The sequence below is a fragment of the Odontesthes bonariensis genome, chromosome 13 (genome assembly GCF_027942865.1).
Source record: "Odontesthes bonariensis isolate fOdoBon6 chromosome 13, fOdoBon6.hap1, whole genome shotgun sequence".
Lineage (NCBI taxonomy): Eukaryota > Metazoa > Chordata > Actinopteri > Atheriniformes > Atherinopsidae > Odontesthes > Odontesthes bonariensis.
Window position 1 is genome coordinate 11,397,110 of NC_134518.1, and position 26,356 is coordinate 11,423,465.

The 26,356-nt window shown below is 42.1% G+C and overlaps 2 protein-coding genes across 4 annotated transcripts; one reads left to right on the plus strand and one right to left on the minus strand.

Moving 5' to 3' along the window:
• Positions 1-1,480: 1,480 nt before the first annotated feature.
• Positions 1,481-13,465, minus strand: cab39l1 (calcium binding protein 39, like 1). Of its 2 annotated transcripts, XM_075480945.1 has the most exons (10): positions 13,095-13,465; positions 11,852-11,999; positions 11,564-11,728; positions 11,245-11,363; positions 10,294-10,462; positions 4,505-4,564; positions 4,356-4,421; positions 4,110-4,253; positions 3,525-3,730; positions 1,481-2,784 (listed from the first exon to the last, which is right to left on the minus strand). In XM_075480945.1, exons 2-9 carry the CDS (start codon positions 11,966-11,968, stop codon positions 3,539-3,541), a joined length of 1,032 nt encoding a protein of 343 aa, XP_075337060.1. In that variant the 5' UTR covers positions 11,969-11,999; positions 13,095-13,465; the 3' UTR covers positions 1,481-2,784; positions 3,525-3,538. The 2 variants fall into 2 exon arrangements, with proteins under 2 accessions (XP_075337060.1, XP_075337059.1); XM_075480944.1 differs by having other exon boundaries at positions 1,481-3,730; positions 13,095-13,464.
• Positions 12,991-26,019, plus strand: phf6 (PHD finger protein 6). 2 transcript variants are annotated; one of them, XM_075480943.1, is made up of 11 exons: positions 12,991-13,524; positions 18,320-18,480; positions 18,757-18,858; positions 21,408-21,541; positions 21,770-21,816; positions 21,963-22,123; positions 22,203-22,346; positions 22,424-22,528; positions 22,644-22,777; positions 24,871-25,000; positions 25,183-26,019. In XM_075480943.1, the coding sequence occupies exons 2-10, from the start codon at positions 18,349-18,351 to the stop codon at positions 24,998-25,000; spliced, it is 1,089 nt and encodes a 362-aa protein (XP_075337058.1). In that variant the 5' UTR covers positions 12,991-13,524; positions 18,320-18,348; the 3' UTR covers positions 25,183-26,019. The 2 variants fall into 2 exon arrangements, with proteins under 2 accessions (XP_075337058.1, XP_075337057.1); XM_075480942.1 differs by lacking the exon at positions 12,991-13,524 and adding an exon at positions 16,074-16,212.
• The last annotated feature ends 337 nt before the right edge of the window (positions 26,020-26,356 follow it).

A 26,356-nucleotide genomic window follows, 5' to 3' on the forward strand; every position in this document is an offset into this window, starting at 1 on the left:
AGAAACTTAAGTTCATCCTATCAACTGCTTAGAATGGTTTTAACTAGGGCTGGGCAACGATTAAAATTTTTAATCTAATTAATCACATGATTTCCCTGATTAATCACAATTAATCGCATTTGTACGCAAAATCCAAAAATGAATTCAAAAGTAGTGTATAGCTTTTAGCATTTAGTTTTATTTTAAATGTACTGCCATATGAATGAAAGTGCCATAACACACTTTTAACATCAGCATTTTTATGTAGTTTTTATGTCTGTTTCCTTGAATGACTTGCTGGTATCAATTGTGTGTTTTGCCTTTAAGTGATATTTTAAACTGGAACTACTACGCTGAGAAGACAATTCAACTTGGCAGTGTTTACAGATGACTTTGGTTCTGTCGACTCCGCCGTCTGGAAGAACTTTAAAATGAAAATGGCCGAGTAAAAGTTCCATACCCTTCTCCATGTTTGGTGGATCCGCCGATTACTTTCTTTTCCGGTTCCACAACAGACAGTAACAGACTTTTGCAAAATAAAAGCCTGTGAGCAACAGACTTTTACAATAATTAAATTAATAATAAAACCTGTGTTAATGCGCGATAAAATATTTATTGGCGTTAAATAATTAATGAGTTAATGCGATAATAACGAGTTAACTCGCCCAGCCCTAGTTTTAACTGAACTTGTTGAAGCTTTGTTGCCCCTGCGTTATTAGAAAATAAAAATTTGTATTGCAAGCTTTAAGTAGACTCTGACGTAGAACTGGCCGTATCCAGGAACGCTGGAGTGTCCACAGCCCAAATCTGCCCACACAAGGAGATCAAGAAGCATACACAAATCCACACACGAATTGTCATAACCTTTTAATTTCATGAATGCTTCACACTTCAATTATCCTTTATAAAGTTATGTACATAGAATTCGTTCCCATGGCAAATAAAATATCCAGTGTGGAGTAAAGGGAAAAGAGAAGGCAACGGAGTAAAAAAAAAAAAAAAAGAACAAAAACAGGAAGAGAAAAAAAGAAATCATGAGATATATATAGCACTGATCAGAAGGAATTTGAATTTGTGTCTACATAGTCATGCCAGTGACTAATATTCTCATAACAGGAGGTAGGGTTAGAGAAACATGAAATGCTTTGTGTTTACAACTACTACAGTGTGCCAGCAGTAGTCAACAGCTCCCTCTGGTGGAATGGCTGTGAACAACACGTCCTTCTCAAAGTGCATGTCATGACTGGACTTTAATGTCAGGAGAGTTGGCCTACATATTTACATATCCAATCTGCCTATTTGAATAAAATATCTCTCAAACACTCTTGGGAATGACTATAAGCTGTCTTTAATGTACTTATTATTTTATTTTATTCTCATGGGGGCATTACATCTTACTTTGCAGAGGGGTATACGTCCAGTGCGTCGATTTCACATTACAGACTTTAAAAGGACCTGAACATTTGATCAGTGTCAGTATCTTTTAAGAAACGCTAAGACACTTTCTTTCTTAAATTAAACTAATGACATGATAGTGTACTGTGAACAGAACTTCAGTCCAGTCATTATGTATCGCATTCACAGCAGAGTTATTGAATTATTCTATTGCTCCTAAATAGCCTGACACTGACCTTGTTACTATTTGGGTCAGTCTACCAAATGGTAACCAGTGGTTGGAAAGAACTAAAACTACTCAGACTGAAGTCTACCGATCTCTCCTGAATCACATTTACACTCACAGGATCCCATCAGGAGCGTAAAGCAAAAAGGAGCGAAGAAAAAAACAAAACAAAAAAACAGCCTATTAATGCATTTGGGACCTAAAGTGTACATTTTCATCTTTTCCATCTCGACTTTGGTTTTAAAAACAAATTAACAAGTCTAGCATTTTACACGATCATCACGATTCATTAAAATAAGTCTTTAAATAAGGCAATGCTCATTACACGGTACCACACTGCAATTCATTATGAATTAACATATGTGTCGCACCAGCCAGGGTAACGTTTATGTCTAAAAATGGGGTTTTCCATTGTGAAAATGAGGCTGCCGCTCTTGTTCAAGTCCGAACATACGTATCATATTCAGACATGCATACAAAGCCACTGCTGTGCATTTCTAAAATATCTAATAAAACACCTTGTCAAGGAAAGTAAGGTAAGGAAGAGGACACAGCATTTTCAAACTCAAGTCCCATGAGGTATATACTTTGAGACCGTGCACCAACAACGCATCTTGAAATCCCTCGTTTCTGCCATTTTCTTTCTAAGACAATGGCAAAGGGCAAATATTCCAACCCAGTCACTTTGAAGCCATCGGCGTTGCGTGTGAAGAACAAATCCGGCGCGCATCGTGCAAACCAAACTCACATTTAAGAGCGTGCGATTACATCTGCTGTGTGTGTCTGTCCCAAAGATTACGCAATAACCACCAGGCCAAATTCTCTCTTGGTGAAGGATGCACCGTCTGACCGCCCCTCTAGTTCTGGCACCGTGGTGACATCTGACCCAGCCACAGTGTGACGCATCACCGTGTATCATTACAACCACATCAGAAAAGATGTTCCACCCCACCACTTGTCCTTTCTAGAGGACAGTGTGTTTGTGGCAAATCTTTTCACCCTTATGCAGAGCTGATGTTTAGTTAAACTGCTGCCATTTTGTACGTGAAGAAGAACTGCAGCGTTTCTCTGTGAGATCAATTTGGATGGCTGTACATGTGAGCCCTGAATAGATGGCTGGGACCCTGCAGCATTATCCGATGCTTTGTTACTATTTCAGTCATGTAAGCGTTGCTGGGCACAGCCTAGGAAAAAAAAAAAGAAAATCACAACACAATTTATTGATTCCTCAACGGTTTTGATTCACGCTTCCTGTGACCACCCAACGCAACGGCAGGTTGAGCACTGAGCAAAGCATCGCCGCTATGTGCCGACCTGGCCGATATGATCCCAACGTCACTCTGCCAAAGCCACATCTCTAAATATCATTAAAGTCCCTGTTTTAAACACGCACCAAAGAAAGAAAAAAAAAAAAAGAAAAAAAAAAACCTCTTACAATAAAGCGAATACAACAAACCTAAGCGTTTAGTTAGAATAAGCTGTTCACCAGGAAGATACATTAGAAAAATAATATATTTGCTTCTCAATATTTCCATCTCTAAAACATCCACGAGTTCTGGAAAAAGGACTTTGAAGAACACCTCGGCGCTCGTGTTTGCCGTGAACGATGAGAGATTTCCACCATTCTAACGTCTCTGCCTGCAACAATGTGGTAACAGTTTAAGGTCCGATATTACAACAACGGAGCAAAGGCATTTCATTATCACTAAATAAGAAGCACTGTGGTTTCAATAACAGTTCTTGGCCCACTCAGTTTGATGGATGAATCACCGCCACATCCACACGAAAAACCACAAAGTGAAGGGAGTAATCTAACTTGCTTTCCTTTATCTTATACTCTATAATAAATCTTGAAGTGTGTGTTTTTTTTTTTGTACTCATTCAACCCTCTGCAGCTCCAGCCACCACCTGCATATTCAACCACCTGACAAAGCGGCCTTAAGCTTCCTCGGACGCCGTGGCTCTCTTCAGGTCCCGGATCTGCTTGATCAGATAGTTTTTCTCGTCACAGAACTGCTCGTCCTCCGATCGGTCCGTCTGGAAGTGGCTCAGGAAGTCCACGAGCTTGGCCTGGTTCTTCAGCAGTATGTCCAGCACGGGCTGAGTCTTGTTGGGGTTTGCAACAAATACCTTTAAGAGCAGAGAGACGAGTTGATTAGAAGCTTCCCAGAAAATCAGGTGGCCAAAATCTCATCGTTTTACAATGGCAAAAACTAGGGTCCAGGAACGGCTCCCCTCAGTTCCGAGGTGTTTACAGACTGCCGTTAAAAGAAGAGGGGATGCTACACGATGGGACACGTGGCCCTTTCCCCAACGTTTTTGAGCCGTGCTAACGCCATAAAATTCAAGAGGAGCTAATATTTCAGAGATCAGTATTTTACAGCTTTGTCCCACAAAGGTTGGGCGGCCCAGTTTCACTTTTTAAATATGCCAATGACACAATAAACATTCGTGTCATACGTTATAAATGCTGACCCCGTCGTTGAACATCAAACATTGAGATGCAAACCTTGAAGACGTGGAACGCTTCAAACTGGATGTTTCGGCTGTTGTCTCGAAGCAAGTTCATCATCAGTTTCAAGTTCTCTGCCCGACTGATGTACTTTGTCATGACGGTGAAGTTGTGTCGGTCCAGGAGAAGTTCTCCAAGGAGCTGGGAGAAAAAACAAACAAAAAAAAACAAACAAACAGGGTAAATCAATCGATGCACGGACAACCAGAGCAATCCGAGATGTGAGTGAGCGGCTGCGAGCACCTTCAGAGACTGCCGTTTGGTGACGTAGTTTTCAGAATGGAGAAGCTTTTCGTACTCCGTGAACACCTGGCGGACATTTGAAAAAGCACGTTAAGCACAGAATGAGCAGTCTTGCGATTAAAGATGAAAATCTACACCAGAAAACCCACCCTGTCGTAGTTGTTCTCCAGGAAATCGGCACACATAATCTTGTGCCTCGTGAGAAGATCCTGAAAGAGGAGAGAGGAGACTGATTAGTGAGGAACTGTGAGGATAACAGACAGATGATTTGCTTATTTTGTTTCCTTCGTTCTTTTCTGTCGAACTGATCATTTACGAGACATCCACACACACTCTAAAGATGGGGCTGGGCATGTGTGGTGTGTGGGATAATGATAACATTATCCTCCATCAACTACCCTGAGGATGAAGCCGGAGGCCCTTTTCAATTCAAATCTCTCACAATAAAAGTCAATCTTTTCATTTCCAAGGCTTGTTCAACTTAACGATGATTGGCATTCGTTTCCAGCCCTCGTCAGCTGCTTCACATCTGCGTCTTAATGTGTCAAACAGATATCTGACAGACATTTTATGTTTATTCCCCTGATTTTTGCAGAGTAATTAAAGACTCCCGCCATCATTGTGATCGCGTCGTCTTAAAACAGTCACGTGGGGAGTTTTTTTTTCCGAACTTCTGAAATATTTACGCCCAATTGTTTTCACCCCCCATGTCCCCCTTTTCTTGTTCTCTGGAGATTATCAGAAGCTTTTGTATCAACATCAAATGTATCCCTGGAGTCAAAAGAACCGGCACTTTTATTATGGGTTTTCCAACAGATAATGGTGAGAATATAGAGTATATAGAATATATAATATTATACCATATAATGCTGTCATCATGTAGTTATTAACTGCTCACTGGTGTGAACTGTAAACCTGAACGAGTGTGTACAAGTAAACCAGTTTTTCAGCTTCCCACATGAGAAGTCTGGACAGAAATGTTTGTTTGGATTTAAAAATCCCTTTACTCCATGATCCTTTCTCTGAGTGCAGAATTAGAACCCCAGAATGTTCTGAGTTGTAATATATCAGATCCTTACCAGACCGGTACAGAGTAACACGTGTGTTTCAGTAGTTTGTGAAAGCCACTTCAACATTGTTAACATACAACTTGCAGACATCCATTGCATCTCTCAGTTTTGAATCAAGATGATGCCCTTCAGTGACGATGACGATGATGTGCGTACAACCAACTGTTCGATGCTGTAAATGAGCTCTTTGGGTCTTAAAATTCTTTTGGGTCAGCATTGATGACAGATAAGCCACAGAAATATATCACTGCAGTAATGGACAACCGTCGGCCCAGTTAAAGTAAATTACAGTTGTCCTGAGAAAGCTGCAACTGTTGCATCTCAAAATATAATGTTCATTTAGAGAACTTATAACCTGGCATTTAATAATTCAAAGTTCCGTATTTAAATCTGTATCATTAGAACTCGAATATACTTGGGCATTTAGATATAAGGTTGTCTGCTTCTATCCAAAGGTGATTAAGTATGAAGAAATGCTTTGAAACTTCATACTCCAACTTAACTAGCTCTGAATTAATGACGAGTTGTGTCCTCTGATAAGTATGTGAACTGTGTGGTGCTTTGAGGAGAGTGTTGGTGTGACTGTAAGAATTCAGTCAGTCTAACAAACAGAAGTTTCATGAAATGCTGAATTATTTTCTTCTTTATTACAGAACATGCAGAGTCTCAGCGGTCACTTCGTGGCTCTGGACACACAGAGGGCTCGCATGGAAGCCATCGTTCGTCAAACAGACACGCTGTGCTCATCGGGGGAAGCACGCAAAGTCGCTGTTTTAAACAGACTGGGACTCTCCACCCAGAGAGAACCCATCCAAGTCCTCATCCCCCAGCTGTCCATAAGCAAAGGCTTGGATCAGCCGCCTGCGGACGGAGGCTCAAACCACTTTCAGTCGTACCAGCTTTGACACGGGAAACCGAAGACAGAATGTGACGAGCTTGAAATTCCCAGAAACTAGAGCGTCAGCTCGTCACATTCTGTCAGCTCATCATACAGCCTCAGCTCTGTGGATGCTGAAACTCTGAATGAGCTACGGGCAATCCCACTTATCTCTAGTCCTGATAAGTTGCCACTCATTCCCTCACCCTTCGTTCCATCACCGCGGCCACCACCGCCCAAAAGAAGAGCATCCAGAATCCCTGTGAAACCCACTGGAGATGGTAAGTTCTTCTGTAGACAAACTCATGAGTCCAAAACGGTAAAACTGACTAAACTCAATGTTTACTGCTGAGCTTCAATCAGCCTACTCCGCGTGTCGGAGATAAAGCCTTTCACTTCATTACAAGCTGAAATACAGGCTTGCAGAATACCTGAGTAGAAACATACAAGAGTGTAGTTATATTTAAAACTACATATTAGCATAGAGCTTAAGTGAAAGTTCATATGACAATGACCATGTTACTTCCCTGAAAGCTCTGAAATTTCAAATGGAGGCGATCGAGAAGAGACTGAAGCACCTAAAGCGCAATTCAGTTGCCCCTTTGCCACAACGTCCTGAGGCCCCAAAAAAAGAGTCCAGCTCCACCTTTAAAACCCAGCCCACCTACAACAGTGCAGCCAAGAAAGACCACAATAAGGAGGATGAAAAGGGTCTTAAAGGAGAATTCCGGCATTTTTACAAACATATCCCATCTGTTGGAGACCAAGGAAAGTTGGCCAAAGGGAAAAGTGCGAGAAATTTTCATGCCTGCTGCACAAAGTTGTCCAATTGCGCTGATTTCCATGAAAGCGGGCTCTATCGGGCAAGCTTTTAACCTTTCCTGAGGCTCTTAACGTGTATGTTGGAATGAAAGAGTTTGACGAGCTTGATGGTCGGGGTTATCTTTTTGAACCAGAATACACTGACTGATGAAGAGTTGTTGGCACAAGATGCAGCGAGGATGGCTCAAACCGATGATCCAGAAACGGGAGCTGCTGCTAGGTCACGCATTGGGGAGACATGGTGGTGCAGATGTGGACATTGTATTGCACTGACCACAGAGGAAGACAGTACTTTGGAATACTATAGTGTATGACTTCGGCGATCGATTAATTTGTGCGCACGCCTGTGGAACACGGAAGCTGAGAGAGGTAGGTGTGCTGTTTTTGAAATCTCAAAATGTATAATGTCTGTGCTAGCTAATGGTATGGTTAGCCCCTGGGTTGAATTGTATTGCTACTGACACCACGGCCAATTTGGTAAAAAGTATTTTGATACACGTTAAGAGCCTCAGGAAAGGTTAAAAGCTTGCCCGATAGAGCCCGCTTTCATGGAAATCAGCGCAATCGGACAACTTTGCGCAGCGGGCATGAAAATTTCTCGCGTTTTTCCCTTTGGCCAACTTTCCTTGGTCTCCAACAGATGGGATATGTTTGTAAAAATGCCGGAATTCTCCTTTAACGCTCAAGACAGCAGCAATTAAAGATCAGGAGAAGCTGCAGACGCTGCTTCTGGCCTCAGACGACTGGTAAGACTTTACACGGTTAATGCATTTCTTTCTTAAAGCACCTGTAGGCTACGTACTCAATCTGCCCCGTTCCCATTCCTTTGGGCCAGAAAAAAAAACTAAGTTGGAAATGATCTGTAAACATCTGAGCCAGTGTCTGTTGATGTCTCAAAGAGGAGCCCCGTTTGATAAGAGTATCATGTCAATACAGGAAGAAGAAGGTGGAAGGGCTGCGTTGCGTCCGCGCCCTGGTCCAGCACCACCCAGACGTTCTGATGGTCAAATTACATGAAGTTCTGCTCAACACAGGACTGTGGTAAAGAAGCCATAACACAGAACCAAAATCTATGAATGAAGCGTAGCAGCGGCCATAAGCCAAGGTAGTCGAATCAAACAATGTGAGAGTCTTTGTTTTTTTGTCCTCCCCAAGTCAACTGAGTCCAGCAGTGAGGACCAGCACCGCTCAACAGCTCCAGCGACTGGCTGACAGACTGGGAGCGGCTGCAGTTCTAACATCAGGACAGAGATTCACTCCCCGTTTCCTCACTGCTCTGAGCACAGTCTAACCTATGTGCTGTGTGAGTGTGAGTAAAGCCTGATTTATACTCGGAAACCAGGTCGTCTGCGCGTGTGTCGCAGTTAATGCAGACATGCCCCCCCCCTACGCAGACACTACGCAGACACTACGCAGACACTCTGGTGCACCTCCTCAAAATAGTAACTCACCGCAGACATCGCCGCAGGGAGGAGAGAAAGGAGGCCTCTGATTGGTCAACTCTACATCCGCTCTACACTATGCGTATTTCCGGTTTGCTAACCGTGACGATTCTTTCCCTCTCTGCCAGCTCCAGTAGTAGCAATATTTCTTCTATTTCTAGATCGATCAGCTGCATCTTAATCAAAGTGCGCATTCGTCCAGTCGCCATTGTTGTTGAATGACCTCCGTAACACCCACAATCCTAGCTTGTTCGTGATTGTCCCTCTTGCGTTGTGGCGTGGGATTAACATAGCGCAGACAGCGCTTCAAGGCATGAATAAAAAATAACTGCGTCGTGTCTGCGACAAGCTCACTGCGACACACTGCTGCGAAGTATACACGAGCCTTAAATAGGTAAATGTGGCTTGTAGTGTGAAAGCGTGAGTCGTAGACTAGAAAGCTTGATACAAGTACAGCCCATTCACCATCTCATTCCCTCTCCCTCTCCAGATCAAGCCCCGGATGAATTTTTGTGCTGTAAATTAGTGCTATAAATAAAACAGCACTTTAATGAATTCCAATTGAGAGGTATTTCTTGCATTTAACATGGCACAAATGAAGGAAAGTGTACACATTAAGATTAAATATATATCAACCATAGATACGGTAACAGCAGGTAACCCATCTTGCTTCTGTAATATAATGTAAATTACATATATTATAGATCTTCCAAGCTTGAGGAAAGTACCACTATGGGACAAAAACAAGGAGATGAATCCATTAAATACTGATTTTAATGATGACCCTTTGGAGAAAAGTAATCTCTGCCTGAGAATACTCCTGGATTCAAAATGACTCGCATACAGCAGCTTTATACAAAATTTTACTCTGAAACTCCTAACTGACATCCAATCAAAGACTTTTATGACAATAGAACTTTTTGGGGTTTTTTTTTGGTGCTTGAACAAGTGCACCAACTCAAGCATTTTTCTTCCCTCATTCAGGAATTTTGTGACAGTGGAGGCCATCGCCACACTTGGCACTCTCAGACCAAAAATCGGCCACAGGTGTTGGGCTGAGGTTTGCTGAGGGTCACAGCATGTGATCCACGCCATTTTCACACATGTCAGTTTATTCATTAAAGCCGTGTACTCTACGTAATCCACTGTACTTCTGGTTTTTCCCCCACCAGTTTAAATTTGGTTTTCCCTTTTATATTAACGGAGTTGGACCATTTTAACCCATGAGAGCAATTCTTCATATTTAATGATATGATACTAATATCAATGTCAGTACTGCAGAGTGTGCACAGGGTAAGGTGATGGAAGGTTCAGGAACCTTTGGATAAGAAATATAAAATCATTTTTTACGTACCAACCAGCCACAGGGATGAAGAAGAACGAGAGAGATATCAAATTCACAAAACCTTAAATAATGGGCTCTGCTGTATTTGCGAGACGAGTGTTACTTATTTCACAGGTGGGTGAAAGAAAGGGGGAAAAAAAAAATGCTGTCATTGCTGATCCATTTTTTCATCTGCTGCTTAAGCTGGACACTTTGTTGCCCACCTTAGCACTGCACAATTACTCAAACTCACACGGTTTCAGGAGCCTTCGGTACTTTAAAGTGACCAACTATATCATCATACTTTCCTATAGACAGGTCTGTCTGTGTGTGTGTGTGTGTGTGTGTCTCAAAACAAAACAACAACAACAAAAAAAAAAGCAATCAGAGAAAATCGTTTTACCTTGAATGATGCAAAGGCATCTGAGGCGATGTCAAAGGTCGAGAGCTCCACAAAACGGAAGAAGCCGAAGAATTCTTCAGAGAAGAGCACCGTCCTCGCCAAAGGCTCGTGACGCAGACATTCCCGCAGCATCATGCCACAGTTAAGAGCCGCTTCAGCACTCTCATATCTGTACAGGTTAATACATGTCAGGTTGAAGTGAATTACACGAATGAGCAAAATTCATCACACACCCATTATCAAAAAAGAAAAAGGAAGAAAAAAAACAAACAAACCCAGAAACAGAAACTAATCTGTTTAATGTTAAATTTGGATTTGGAGTGATGGAAGGTCTTCCACGGTGAGGTAATGTGTTTAGGCTCAATTCACCTCATGCTGCAGGGACATGCTGGAGGCGGAACTTTCTACTACATCAACGTTAAATATCAGGTTTTCATGTTCCCCGCTGACAATCAAACTTAAAAGTCCCGTTTGTAGTTGTGACATTTTGGAATTTAGGCAAAAAACAAACAAACAAAAAACTGCAGCAGAAATCCATCACAGAACCGGACAGCATTTGATCGACAGGCAGCAGCCTTTGTTGATCCTAACGTAGTGCAGCCAGAACACGGGGTCGCTCCCTGCGTGAGCAGCACGGCTGGGGATTTTTAGAGCTGTAAAACCAGCACTCTACTATCTCTTTATCCATCGACATGCGAAAACAACAAGTTCCTGCTTGCTGCTCGGGGAGCTGTCGAAACGCATACTGTGTGAGGCAGAGAAACATCAGGCATGTCTGGAGGAAAGTAAAGTACAGACACACTTCCAACTCTACACTGACGGTTTTACAACTCTTGTTTGCCTGTAAGAATGGACTTGATATTAAGTTGTGTAACTGGACAACTAGAGCACTCACACTGAAGACCAAACTATCAAATAACATATTCCTGTAGACTGCAACGACTAACTTACCCTTTCAGAAGCATGAAGAGGATCTGTGGGTGTGTGCAGATGTATTCTACTGTGGGTGTGCGAGTGCCAATCTGACGTCTCACGATATTGCTGAACAAATGGACCACATCCTTCTTGCCCTGTAAAACAACAACCACTGAGTGAGACGAATGGCTGACTGGGTGCTGATATGCAAAGATTTATTTTTTTTTTTTTTGCTTAAGGCACAGATGCTGCATATCAGGCATTCACTCTCCCACTGATCATTTGATGTCTGTACAAAGGAGTCAATACTTTTTTTGTTTTTGCACTGTTACAGAACAGAGTGCATTCGCCCCACCTCAAAGTCAATCTTCTGCAGGTTTGCAATCAGTGCAATGAGAAGGTTGGTGTTGTATAGCTCCTGAGCAAGCTGAGCCACAGCTTCAGTTTGGGGTTCCTTGTCACCAGTCCCACAAAGCACTTCCTTCAGAGAGGCAAGGTTTTTGGACACCTCCTCTGCAACCTTGGCAATAAAAAGAAAAAAAAGAAAAAATGGACAAGATTGAAAATCAGCTGATTTCAAACTCATCTAGAATGCTAAATTAAAATGATTCAGAATTAGAGGAAGAAAAGAAACATTCCTGACCTTTTCACACTTCTTGCTGTCTCCAGCATCCAACTTTTCCATGTATGCAACATGCTCCTTTAAATTCCTCACTATTTCAGCTGGACTCTTCTGAGACTTCCCAAAAGGAAAAGGCATGACTGAAGACAGGTAATCCAAGCCCAAATCACTGCAGGAAAGACGACAGTAAGAAAAAAAAAAAAAAACTATGTGAAATTGCAGCAGTTCAATTTCCTGCAACTTTCTGTATCAGGAAATGGTTACAAAAGCTCTCACTTGAAAAGATAATATCACGGGTAGATTACTTAACGGTCACAGCCAAAGGGGCTATCGTTTATACGCATTTCAAAAGCATAAAATGACCTAATTCGCATGTAAAATGGCTGAAAAATTATCATTGTTGTCATTATTATCTTAAACATAAAAAATAAATGAATAGAATTATCATTTGAAGAACAAAAATCAAAATGAAAGTTAGAGACGGTAAAAAAAAAAAACGAGCAGAGATGCAAAACAACCACAACTGGGCCACACAAACAGATGTTAATGACCAACGTGTAAACTGAACAGAAATGGGCCGAATACTAGTGATGTAAAAAAAAAAAAAAAAAAAAAGAAGAAAGAAAATCTCCAACATACATAGGCTAGTTTACATAAAGACATAAAACTGAAAAAAATGTTAGTCAGCTTTAGTCAAAGTGTCGTAGTCCTTGGCAGGAGGGGGGCGCTTTTCATTTTTTTTTTTTTTTTTTTTAAACACATCTGTGCCCATAGGAACAGTCGTTTCACATTCCGTCCCTGACTACAACGACGTTCATTTGTGGAGTCTGGCTAAAAAAAAAAATTGACGGCCGAAAAAACCGTAGATATCACAACAACAGAGAAACGCAGCTATCATTTCTAACCTTGGTAACATCAAGTTCAGCCGTTTTGGGTTTTTTTTTTTTGTTTGTTTTTTAAAGGAAACGCAGGCACGTTTTTGAGAAAGTAATACCGCTGCGATATGTTTACTGAAACATTTGGTTTGCCCAGCCAAATGATAGAAAAGCTGCCTTTTAAACCGACACCATGATAGGTGGCGGCGAACATGACGTGAAAATGTCAACGTTACAGCATGCCCATCAGCAAAGTTGAGTTAGCTTGTGACCTAGTTAGCAGTATCGAGAAACGGGCAAACTAATGACAGGTCCTAGTTTGAGGTTGAGGGCCGTAGAAAACACACACAGCAACCACCTGAAATCATCACTTCAGACCACCAACTCACCGAAAGAAGTCGAGTTTTGAAGCCGAAAGACGCTCGGTCGCTAGAGGTTAGTTAGCAGGATAGCGAGTTGTCTCCACTTTCTTTATCCAGTGTAACGTTACTCTGAAAAGTATGTAACGTTATCTAAGACCTGTGGCTGTCTGACATACACTAACTGACGACAGTCATAGCTATTATATTTCCTGTAACCTTCTCTGCCGTCGCCGCCGTCGCCGAGCTTGCGAGTTGCCTATTAGAGCAGAGAGAGTTGCTGGGCTAGCCTGTCTGACAACTTCATTTCCCTGTTCTGTTCTATAGAAACACCCGTCCTCTTCTCATCCCCGGGACACTGGGCGGGTGTGTTGTGCTCTGGTGGTGCTGTACAAAATGACTGTCACCCACTTCGGCCTATCGTTTTGACGAGAGCCAAGCTCTGGAAACTCCCTCTCTGGTAAGTGTGCGTATGTTTCACAGCTCGCATATTTCGTGTGGGGGCGATGAGACTAAAGACTTAAAGGGAAGCCCTAACGGACTACTCTGCCAAGGAAATGAAGCGCATCTAAATTCTCGAGAAAAGATGAAACGCTGTTTCAGAAATGCCGTTTGTAGAGGTAGTATGTGTCTTCTGCATAAGAATAAAACAACAGGAAAATGCCTCTGTGTTACCGCTCACCAACATACTTTTTTTTGTTGTGATGAAAAAACAACAACATGGTTGTTAGTTCAAAGAGGTCAAGGGGAATTTCAATAACCAACAACAACACTTTTACTACAAATTGAACTTGACACACACAAGATTAAAAGTTTTGACAACTGTACTAGCAGAAATTAGAGACTCAGTTCCTTCATGCTGCTCAGAAAAGGTGTTGCATGGAAATGAGGATACAGACAAGTCTTCAGTGGTGTTCCAGCCTGAGGAAAGAGACTTCAGCATTTGCACCGCAGCTGATACTTCTGCATCTCCTGCCAGACAGCAGCAGGATGAACCAGCTGTCAATGGGGTGGTGATTGCCTTTTATTCTCCTTCGGGCTCTGACACTTCGCCTTTTGCAGCATCACTGGTGCTGTGTCAGTACATTTCCGTAGAGCTGCTGCAGCTTCACTTGTCCACAGTTTAGCAGTTTCTACTGATAGTTTGGTTAGCTGGGAATAAGGTAATGGGAGAAGCTGAAAAATGTCGTCTGACAAACCTTCGTGTCACATCCCGTAATAACCCCTGCCGATATGGATGATCTGCTAGGCTCATTTGGTAAAAAAAAAAGTCCACAGAGACAGCAATATTGTCTGACCGTGCTGAATACTCATCTTGCCGGATATCTCTGCAGCTTTTGACGTGTTAAATCGTTTCGTCGTACTATCTCTGTTTACTGTGAGATGGGCATCTCAGGCATTAAAGTGTCACACACATTTACGTCCCATCGCCTGTCTATCAGGAGGACCCCAAGGCTCTGTACTGGGACCCCTTTTCTTTGTAATGTACACCTCCTCCTGAGACACAGTCTATGGCTTCTCATATAATTGCCATGCAGATGACACCTGATTGTAACTATCATGCATGCCAGATGAGCAGTTTCAGCACAAATCTCAAATTGTTTCAGTTATATCCACATGGATGAAGGAACACCACCTTCAGCTCAACCTCTATAAGCCTGAGCTATTGGTCAAAACAAGAAAATTGCCTTTTCAACCGTCTCCGCAACAAAGGTTGCGAGAGACTTGGGTGTCATGACTGATGAGCAGTTGTCTTTCTTCGACTATGCTGAATTTGTGTCTCGGTAATGTTGCTTTACACTTTAAACAGGCCAATTTAAACAGATTTAGCATTTTATCCACAGTTCAGACGGATTTCAGTGAAGCTTGATATTCCTCAATTGGAAGTTGTTTTGGATTGAAGCATCAGCTCATTTCCTGAATTGAAAGGGTTAAGCGTAAAAAGCACCGTGGTGTGGTACATTTTGTAGTTTTGCGGAAGGCTTTTTCTTCTCTGTCACTACATTTTATGAAATTGGCTCTCTGCTGGATTTAAGCAGTGCGCTCACAGCCGCTCCAATCAATAGCTTTCTAGTAAAAGTCAAACTGTCGTTGGAACTGGTCTCAAGTCGCTTGTAAAATCCCTTAGAAATACAGAATACATTGATTGTATTTTCCAAATGGTCATTTGTTCTTTGTTTGTTTTTTTGAGCTATCAATTGTCAAGTCTATGGCAGGAGTAATCTGATAAGCGCCATTGTTTAACATTTAGCCCCAGGTGAACGTGACACCCCATGTACACTGTAGCCTCTGTGTAGAAAGTACACATAAGACTATAAACCGGACCACATTCAAAGTGTTATCTTTAAAATTTTTGATGGAATGTACACCCCACGGGCTAAATTAAAGAAGAAAAAAGAAATAACAAGCCGCATCCTACTCAAGGGTCTGTCTGGGCCTGGTGATCCAGCTTTGGTCAAATCTTAGAATTAGCTGTCTACTTTTTTAAAGGATTTAAAAAAAAAAAAAAAAAAAGAAGAGAAAAAGTGCACTTAAGACATGGCAAATCGATCAAAATTGAATTGCAACAAGTGTTTTTTTAATTAAAATTCCACACTAAAATTTGCTAAATCTAATCTAAACCTTCATGACATAACAATGCTTTTAAAAAATCATTTTCATGCGATGTCATCGATGTTACGTTTTGTGGATCTTTTGTGCATTCGTTTACACAATTCACGCAGTACAATTGTGCACTTCTGCACAGTTGTGACTTTCTTCACTTCCCTGTAATTTGTTGGCAAAAAAAAAAAAAGAGAGAAACAACCCAATAAGAGAAGTTAAAGATAAATGTGACCTATTGTATTTTTCTTTTGAGACTCTCAGTAAATGAACAATGCTATCTTGGAATATTTTGGCCACAGTAACAGTGTTGTGGAAACACGGTATCGTGACAGCTCCTTTTGAAACATTACATAAGACCTTCACGGACCCGACTTTTATTCTGAAAGCCACACCCGGATGTCCTGTTGTTCCGCGGTGCAGCAAGCTTAGCGCTCGTGCGAAAAGCACACAATCACTTCTGAAGGACGGGAAGAAACACGGTTGTCGTGCCGGAACAGTTTTACTCCATTCGTATTTTTCCAGAGCCATAAGATATTATTAGCAGGTAAGAAGTGAGCTGTGTGTCCGTGGTTGGGTGATACCCACTGCGTTTCATGGCCTGGTGGCGGTTCAGGCCGTATTGCTGGCGTACAAGCCGAGCTGATCTCTTCTCACAGGGATACAACACGTATGGCGCTCTTTACTTCGAAACGGTTTGCAAAGACCCGCGCCTGTCATGATAATTTCCACATTTAAAGGGAAATAATCACAGTTTTTCGGGTCCCACTTGGAACATGTCGAGGAGTCATATTTTCACACGGCCGTCCCTTATTTTTCCCAACATGAAAAGGCCTTGGGAGAACATTTTCGGGGCGTTGAGATGTTCGCCGTGGAAATAGTTTTCAGTTGCGGGTAGTTTGGCAAAGAAAGAGACACACACCCCCCTTTAATTCAAAACTTTGGAGGAGACAGTCGGAGCACTTTTTAGGCTACGGGCGTTCTTGTCACAAATCCACCACAGCATCGCCGGGTAGCGAAAGACTGCCACATGAGAGCTTTTCAGAGAGGAGAAAGGGTTGAAATAAATTGTATTTAGTGTTGTTTACACGGGCAGCATCGTGTGTTCTCTCGCCGAGCCCCGCTGCTGTGGCCGCCGCAGTGAAATCCTGGCCCTGCTATCATGGCTGTAATGGCTCTCAATCAAGGCGTCGCAGCACACTGCTATTGTGTGTTTTTTTTTAAACACCCACTTGCATTTGTGATCTACTAATGACTGAATATATATGTTTTTTTCAAATCCACCCATTAAATGTTTCCGTGGGGGGCCTGTGGGAATTCTGGACGGCTGTATCTCTGCAAATGTCAGCATATATTTGGTGGTTTGATCTTCTGTATTAATCCAAAGGATTCAGGAAAGGTTTTGCAGCCGAATTTCGCAGGAATTTAAAGAAAACTGTGAATAATCCACGTCTAAGAGATTTAATGAAAATCCATTAGGAAATGATAGAGGCAATATTACTATTTAAATCAACCCACCTCATCCTAACGTGTATGTTTTCACCCCTTACATGCTAAAAGAAAAGCATGTGTAAAACTGCTCCTTCTCCACAGAAAATGCATATTTTACGGGACTAGCTGGCTGCAAGATGAAGCAGATGAGCTATGGAAGAACTACGGTGCAGACTGCACATGCAAAATAGGAAACATGTTGCATCATTAGCAGAAACGCTACTCATGGGGTGGGGGGGTGTTGTCAGTTTTGTAGGACACATTAATGAAAAGAAACGTGAGCTGCATCAGAAGTTCTTAACAGCCAGTGATCAGGGCCAGAACTATGGCACATGGGAGATATTTTTTTGCCTGCCATCTTACACAAAATCAACATCTCGCACAACTCTGGCACTGTTTAAAGATACAAATGCAATACTCTTCTGTACGTATATATATATATATATATATTTTACTCGAGGCAATTGAAAGTATCCACGCTTCAACCGGCTTGAATCGGCGTCCATCTGACGTCAAAAGTGTTGAACGGTGAATGTTTTGGCCCATCGGGGGCTTAGCTGAGTTGCACGTAGAGCTGCTCCATTGTGACTTCCTGTGCACAAGTTTTAAGTCGCTTCGAGTAGAGTTCAGTCAAAGTTTAGCTTTCAGCTGCTTCTGGAAAAGAGTTTTGAGTGGCTCCTTCCAAATGTCCTTTATTCGGTTTTTCATAACTCTTTGGTCTTTCAGTTTGGTCAGGAGGGAAGAAATGTTTTCGTCCTGAGTAACTGATGGGTGTTTGGACTCCAGACTGGACAGTAGACTGACTGTTCATTGCACATGTGATGATCACATCAACAACTTAATGGCTTGGCTGCTTATATCTAGAGACGTCATTTCACTTTAAAAAAAACAACAAAACAAAACAAACATTTTTTTTAACCTATGTTGCCAAAGAATCTGAGCACTGTTAGTTGGACTGCATCCAGCTCGGCTCCCTTACGAGTTGCTGTGTTTATGAGCTAGATGACGGACAAAATGAAAAGCAGCTTTAACAATGTGGAAAAATTTTTTTTTACCTTTTGTTCGAAGGGGGCTGTTCCTCTTGTGAATGAAGATTATTTCGTTGTTCTCAATTTTTCGTGGCCATTGTAGTTTTTTTTTTTGTTTGTTTGTTTTCTAATTAGGCTCTCGGCGCACAGAAAAGCCTTTGGCCATGTCGGGACAGAGAAAAGGAGCCGCAGCTCGGCTGCTCAAATGTGCCTTCTGCAGAACCAACCGGGACAAGGAGTGCGGCCAGCTGCTGGTGTCTGACAGCCAGAAGGTGGCAGCCCACCATAAGTGCATGGTGAGGAGAGAACATTGCTCCCAACCGCTCTGCCCGTCATCCCTAATGCACAATTCTTATTCGCAGCTTCTCTCCTGTATGCTGAGCAGTGAACGGCACAGCCCCAAAACCTTTGTATTTGTGAATGACACAGAAAGTTTATGTTGTGTAAAGAATTTTTTTTTTTCTTCAATTTAGTCATTAAACTGTGTGTTATACATGTCTTACAAATGATCTAAGCGACCCAAATGTCTTGTGGAAATGGTGACAATCACCTTTTTGTAATGTTTTCTGCAGCTTTTCTCCTCGGCCCTGGTCACGTCACACTCGGACAGTGAAAACATTGGAGGATTTTCCGTTGAAGATGTGAAAAAAGAGATTAAGAGGGGAAATAAACTGGTGAGTACACACTTCTCAAGTGAGCATTATTGACAAAGTGGCTGCATTGTTAAAGTCCAGTGTTCCCCTCTGATGTTTGTCCCTTTTTTTTTTTTTTTTCTAAATAAACCGAGGCTGCGCAAAAGTTGTCTTTAAGTAATAGTCACTAATGATGAAGAGGCACATTTTGGCTCGGAGGTTTCCCAGTTATGACATGATGTGTCTGTCGCAGAGAGTGATACTGATACCAGCTGGCAGCATTGCATCAGATCCCTCTTGCGTGTTAGCGAGCAATATCAGCTTTCTCATCCAGTGAAAGATCCAGAACTTAACAGGTTGGTGTTCGTCCATCAAGACGACAAAACGTTGAATAAGAAGATGGTTTCTCCTCGACGCCTTCCCGCTAACGCTGCCAAGATGTGTGGTGCGCCTGAATGATTTCATGTATTTGAATGTCAGTCAGACACTTCTAATCAGCAACACCTCTATTCTGATTTGCACCGTGTTCGCATGGCTCTGAATCAGTTTCACTGTGATAAATGCACATATTTTTAATGATTTTCCATGGATTATCGAACATGAAATTTCCATCACACTTTGCGAATAGTGTTACATTTACAGCTATACTGTTTATACGACATCTTGCTAACAAGTTCATAAACGTTGTCATAGCTTTATTTTTTTCTTATGGAAATCTATATTGATGAGCCAATTATTATTTTCATTGCTAAAATATCCTAATTTTGTCATATAGATTGACCCCTTTTAACATTTGTAACACTCCTACCCCACAGAGTGTAAAGATAAGGATTAAACATGTTAATGAAAAGCACAAACTTGTTTGAATAAAAGGTATGCTTGAAATAATTGACACCCTTTATGAGTATGAGTGACAAAGGCCTTATTTGCCCTAAGAGCACTCGGATGGCTCTTGTCATTGCTGAGAAGATTTTTGCGTGTCTCCACTGGGATTTTGCACCACTCTCCTGCAACAATGTGCGGGTGTTTGAAGTTAGAGGATTGGCTCGTCCTTACTCTGGTCTTTAGTTCAGTCCACTCTGGATGGGACTTGGGTCTGGACTTTCTGGGCCTTTATAATGTTGATGTTGCTTCCCGTTAGGAATTTCTTGGCCGCTGTTGCCAATTGTATTGGATGATTCTTCAACAAGACAAGGGCTCACTCTGACGTTCCAGTGGTACCCAAGACCACATTTTTCCATGGACCATTAGATTTGAGCTATTCTTTATTCTGTTTTTTATTTCTCTCATAATGATGGCGGACATGTTCCTCTTTTTTTCTCCTGATACCATTTACTTTGATGAGGTTGTCTGGCCCATTGATTGTTGTAAAAGAGAAGAGGTCGAAGATCCTTGTGGACACAAGTGGCTTGTAAACAGTCAAGGCACTTAAGCCTGGTTTATAGTCGGTAACGCAAGACGCAAGCCGCAACGCAAGCCCTTGCGCGGTTGCAAGCCCCCCCTTGCGTGCTTGCGTGTGTCACCTCAATTTTCTAAACTTAACGCAAGCGCAAGCCACTGGCTGTGGTCGAAACCGCCTACTACTTGATCGATCTGACAGTATGCAGAGCGTTTACACACAGTGCACTTCACTCCTGCCCGAGCCGAAATCAGCCGGCCTGAAAAGCTGATTTCCCTTAAGCTATAGGCTAAACTCTGTAAATATATAACTTTAACAACATTTGAAACATTTTCAGGCGAGAAAGTAGTCGTCTAGACCCCCAAGGTGTTGAAAACCTGACAAAATACCGGCTATTTACAAGAAGAAGCATGAATCTATGGAAGAGAGACTTGCCAAAGAGCTCCTGGCGGTGAATTTCCTTTCATCGTAGTAGGCTTGTCATTGAAAAAACCCGCTACTCCACCTACTGTCCTGGCGGTGAATCGCCACGCAGCAGACACAACCGCCGACAAAGCAAAATGAAGTATAAACGTCTCGATCCATTAACATACGCACAAGGCGCAAGGGCAGTTAAAAGAAGTATAACTCAGCCTTTATGCCTTTGCCACTGATTACTAAAGAAGGTAGAAATAATTCTGGATGGTGGCATATGGTGATGAAGGCTGGCTCTGTGCTGGGGACGGCTTTGAATGTTGCACAAGCTTCGAAAACGTAATGGACCACACTGCACACTACAGAATGACTTCAGTCAGAGGGTTCTTCAGCTCCCCTGCAATAAGGAACAGTGCAGCAGATCATTTTTGTCTTCGACAGCAGCCTTACAAGTCATAAACGAACCTTTATGATTATCTTTGCAACCCATGTCATCTCAAGGTGCTTAACAAAAAAAAAAGCAAGCATTTTCAATGCAAGTGTGGTGACACACAAGCCAGCTCAATCAATTCGATATATTTATGTGATGCTAAATTGTTAAAAGTTGCCAAGATAAATAAAAACCAAAAAAGTAATTGCATCAAATCTTCAATTTCAAGCCCCGCCTCGAGTAGTCATGGGGCAACAAATTTTACTTTGGGGCTTCGCATTACTGACCATTTTCACTCGTGTGACTCCATATTTTGAATGGTTGCATCTCTGTTCTCTCCCTTGTCAGACGTGTTCTTCGTGTCACCGACCAGGCGCGACCATCGGCTGCGATGTCAAGACGTGCCGAAGGACGTATCATTACTACTGCGCCGTGAAGGACAAAGCCCAAATCAAAGAGAATCCCTCACAAGGGATTTACCTGTAAGTCACTTCAGCTTTGGACTCACGTCAGTGTACAGTTGATGTTGGGGGGGGAGGGGGAGGCTGGGTCCACAATAGGCATTTCACATCCCTGACACGTGGTCAGAACAGCCGGCGGTTCCCTCTCATGTTCATGTTGGGGTCGGTGTAGAGTCGCTGGGTGAACGGGCTGCGGTGAAAACCACAGCATCATGTCTATTTTAACTGCAATTCTCCTCCTAATTACAGTGTTTACTGTCGCAAACATCGGGATGCTTGTAAGGATGACATTCAAGGTAAAGCATGCATTTTATACCTCCAGCCTACATGGGCTATTGTATCTGCTTCTGTTTGCCTTTCAGCTACAAAAGTAAAATGTATGACAGAAAGATAATCAAATCAGAAAGTTCTGTCTTGAGTACGACTGTTGTCTTGTCCTTAGATGAAGAGGAAGGTGTGGCCAATGATTCAGACTCATCACCTCCACAAAGTAGGGGCAGGGGACGGTTTGAGAAGGGCCGAGCCAAGGTTGGATCTCGAGGACAGTCAGAAGAAACTCGCTCCACCTCCTCGCAGGCAGCGGACGAGGAGAGCTCCTCCCATGTAAACGCATTCATTCAAAGGGTCTGTTTTCGGTATGTGGACCTTGGTAATATGGTCTAACTGGCATCCTGTGTTTTAGCGGGACAGGTCCCCTCTCCGGAGCAGCCCAGCAGACGGCGGCCAGCGCTGCGGCTTCTGCCACGCTGGCGAGGAAGAGAACGAAACGAGGGGCATGCTGCATACGGATAACTCCAAGAAAGTGGCTGCACACTACAAGTGCATGGTAGGCTTGTTTCCGCAGCAAATGTGCTTCGAGGCTGTACCGACGGCACTTCTCATCGTTCCTTCCGTCCTTTTCAGCTTTTTTCATCGGGAACAGTACAGCTGACCACAACATCACGGGCTGAATTTGGAAACTTCGACGTAAAAACAGTCATCCAGGAAATCAAGAGGGGCAAAAGAATGGTGGGAAGCCTAATGCAACAGCTGTTTCATTAAGTCAGTCAAGTCTGAATTCTCATTTTCTGACGAGTTAAACTTGGTGTTTGCGTCCTTTTTTTTTTTTTTTTTTCCCCTTCAGAAATGCACGCTGTGCACCCAGTTGGGCGCTACCATTGGGTGTGAAATCAAGGCATGTGTGAAGACCTACCACTATCACTGCGGCCTGCAGGATAAAGCCAAGTACATCGAAAACATGGCCCGTGGCATTTATAAGTGAGCTCATCTTTTACCTATTCAGATTTTTAAAGCACTTCATAAATAAACACATTTGCTCTTTTGGTTTTAATTTTAGTTTTTTTTTGTTTTGTTCATATAAGAGATGCAGTTTTTCCTTTAATATTTAAATGGTTGCTGGATTACAGTAATGACTACATAAAAAGTTAACGGACAGACAATCTTAATCCCTTTCTTCTCGCCTCATTTCGGTAATATGAGATTAAAGAGTTACTGAGCTTGCTCGTTTTCTCATTACCTTTCATATCGCTTGACATGGGCATTAAGTTTACGGTAAAAGATTCCTGTTTGCTTCAACCTTGTTGGGCATTTCTCATAGATGGGGCTTTTGTGGCTCTGTGATCGTACTTATTTTGCTCCTCTCACCTCGGTTTTTGAGGTTTGGGAAAATGAGGAGCTTGTTGGGTTGAATCCATCCAGCCTCAGAAACTACACGTTTGTGGCCAAGTTGTTTCAAACGAGTCAGTCCAGTGTTCTGCTGCACTAGCAACCATTTATGACTCATCCAAGGGATATTTTTTGATTGATAGATGAGGAAAAAGTAGACACAGAAGGCTTGTTCTCTGGAAAAGATGGGCTGGGCAATATAGGAAAAGTCACGATATATTTTTTTTATATCAGTCGATATCGATATATATCAAGATATAAAACAAATCACTATTTTGTGAATTTTAAATGTTCCCTGTTACTCTTAATTGAGATTTGAAGATATCAGAAGGTTGATTTTTAATTAAATATTAATTTTCTGTCAAAGTTGAACATGACATGTGACACTATACAACTGTTTCAGATAATACAGAACAGGTATTTTAAATTAAAATCCTATATCTGAACAGTCAACTGTTGCTCTCTTGCAGCGGTTGTCTCTCTTGCTGTTCGGGAGCTCTCTCTCGACCTCTCAGCTGATGTTGACACTCCTCACAAACGTAGTAAACTCACTCAGTTACTTGTATAAGAAACACAAAGGAAACATGTTGCTCTGAACTTGGTGCACTGCACTCGCTAGCTTCAGTGAGGAGGTGCCGCTCTCTTTATTAAACATTGACCGGGAACACAAGTACGACGCATGTGCTTGTAAAGATTGTCTTTAGTGACAGACATCGCACTCTTAAACATCAACTAATCAAAAGTTTGCATTCTCTGTGCTCAAACGGGTGGCGCTGCTTCAGGTGATGAAAAAGATTAGCGGTATTCCCCGTCTTTGTCGAAACATGTGCTCGACATAAAACACTACTCTGCTTCGTGTCGGACTTCAAAAAACCAAAATACCTTCTTATCAACAATGTCATCTCTTATGCCTTGGGCTGTGTCTTCCGTTTATTTTTTTATACGATTGCCACAGCACAAACAAACAAACGCGCTACGACTAGCTCCTGGTATGGCTCTATTCCAGCCACGTGATTGGTTCAGCCCAGCGCAACTCGTTGTCATTGGCTATTCGTATTGTCTGTCAAAAGATGGACGAATGTAATCTATCAAAGTATATCGATCATGTTTCATGTCGCTATCGAGAAAAAGTTATACCTCGAAAGCTATCGTTATTGTTTTATCGCCCAGCCCTAATTTTTATATATATATATATTTCTTTTTTTCTTTTTCTTTTTTTTTTACCAACTAGTTTCTCTTATTGATCTTAAAAATAGTTTCCAGTGACATCTCTGAACTGAGCTAACATTGTTACATTTTGTTACAACCACGAGCAAAACTCTTAAAGAGTACTAATGGCGTATGCGGAGATCGTAACGCTCCATAAGTGTTGCTTTAATTTCTCTTTGTAAGCAATTGGTAGAATATTCGTAGCCAGTGATTCGAGCCAACTGTGAACACAGTCGCTTCTACTGAGTGTGAGCGACATGTAAATGCTACCACCTGTGGCTTGTCTGTGAAAAGGTACACAGACCCTCACACAGAGATAACTGGCACAGCAAAATGGTGACAAGCGATTATCTGCATTCACCGTCAAGCAAACGCAAAAAAAGAATTGCTGGAAATGACTTATGTAAAAAAAAAAAAGGTACATGCTATGTTGTTTACTCATTACACCAAATCTCTAAAATCTTTTTTGTTTTTAGACTATACTGCAAGAACCACAGCGGCAACGAGGAGCGGGATGAGGAGGACGAGGAGCGAGAGAACCGCAGCAGAGAGAGGGCAGCGATCGACCACGGAGGAACACCTTCAATGCAAGTGAATGGCAACTAGGTATGATTGAGCGAGCGCACACACACACTCACACAAATAACTAATAAACTTACTGGATTTCCATCTTTCCTGTTTAAAAAGAAAAAAAAATCTAAAGGTTCAGAGTTTTACCTTCAGCATCTGCAGAGGGGCAGTGAACTAAAAATGTCTTGTAATTTTTCTTTTTGGTTTTGTTCTCACAGGTTTTGGCCCAACAAGTTGTACGTGAAGAAAAACCGAAGAACTCAAAAGACACGGGAGAGATATTTTTTTATACTAAAACTTAGCCTACTCACAAAGTTGTGGCCTGGGGAGCTCCCGCGAGTCTTTCACATGGTTTCTTCCAGTAACTGGACATAATGTTCCTATGTGCACCAGATGGCGTCTTTATGAAAAAAAAAAAAAGAAGGAAAAAAAAAACCTGTTATGAGTCGACTGGTTGAGCTTTTCACAGACTGGTGTTACTCTGTTGCGCTGGACTGCTGCAGCATCATGGAAAGCCACGGCTAATCTTTCCCAAGATTTAGTACAGGGGCACGGATTGTTGCCACGAATAAGAGCCGATGGACCGAATCCTTTGATTGTCACTCACTGCCTGTGTCCCTGCAGATTACACGAACCACATTTGCTGAAAGTTGAAACATTCTCGCCCCCCCCTCCCCTCCCTTAGGCCTCTAAAGGACTCACTTTTAAGAGGGGTCTTATTTGTTACTAGTCTCTATGAAGTTGTGCAGTTTGATTACCTTGTTTCAGTAATCATGTCTTAAGAATACTCTTTTCATGTTAGCCTTTCTTTCTTGATATGTGATATTTTGCTACTGTATTATCATCATGAGTACTTTTGAATATCTGGATTTCAGACAGTCACAAGTTTTGCCAGCATGCACTTGGATTCTCCCACTGTTAAAGGTGTTTTTGGCTGCTGAAGGGTAAAGTAGAGCCCTTTAGAGGAGTTGGCTTGACTTTGTTTGATGTACTGTGACCTGTATCTCAACAAATGTAACCATGAATGATTGGAATAGAAATTATTTTATTTTACACATCACTGTGTGAATTGAGTGTTTCTTCTGAAAGTGCCTGTTCGCTGTAGTCTTTACTCGAGGCGGTTTCCGGTTTCTGGGTGTTGAGGTTGAGTATTTCTTGAGAGGTTTAGAGCGAGGAATCTCCCACTGTCATAAGGTCAGAGCGTACGTCTGTGCTACATTAGCCTGCTGTAGCTGTACGCTCATTCATTAATACAAGTGAACATCAAATTCATTTACAGCGCAATTGTCATGCTCTCTTTTGTTTTTTTAGACAATCGTTAGATTTTGTAATACTTTTGTGATGAAGAATGTTTAAAGTCAGCAAAGTAAAGCCCTAGGAACAAAGGTAGGG

Coding starts and splice junctions, on each gene's coding strand:
- phf6 (XM_075480943.1), top strand. CDS start 18,349: ATGTCGGGACAGAGAAAAGGAGCCGCAGCTCGGCTGCTCAAATGTGCC. Junction 22,124..22,202: donor ACGAGGAGAGCTCCTCCCAT/GTAAACGCATTC, acceptor CCTGTGTTTTAG/CGGGACAGGTCCCCTCTCCG. Junction 22,347..22,423: donor CTGCACACTACAAGTGCATG/GTAGGCTTGTTT, acceptor CGTCCTTTTCAG/CTTTTTTCATCGGGAACAGT.
- cab39l1 (XM_075480945.1), bottom strand. CDS start 11,968: ATGCCTTTTCCTTTTGGGAAGTCTCAGAAGAGTCCAGCTGAAATAGTG. Junction 11,729..11,851: donor ACAGCAAGAAGTGTGAAAAG/GTCAGGAATGTT, acceptor TTTATTGCCAAG/GTTGCAGAGGAGGTGTCCAA. Junction 4,565..10,293: donor ATGCCTTTGCATCATTCAAG/GTAAAACGATTT, acceptor CTCCTCTTTCAG/GATCTTCTCACGAGGCACAA.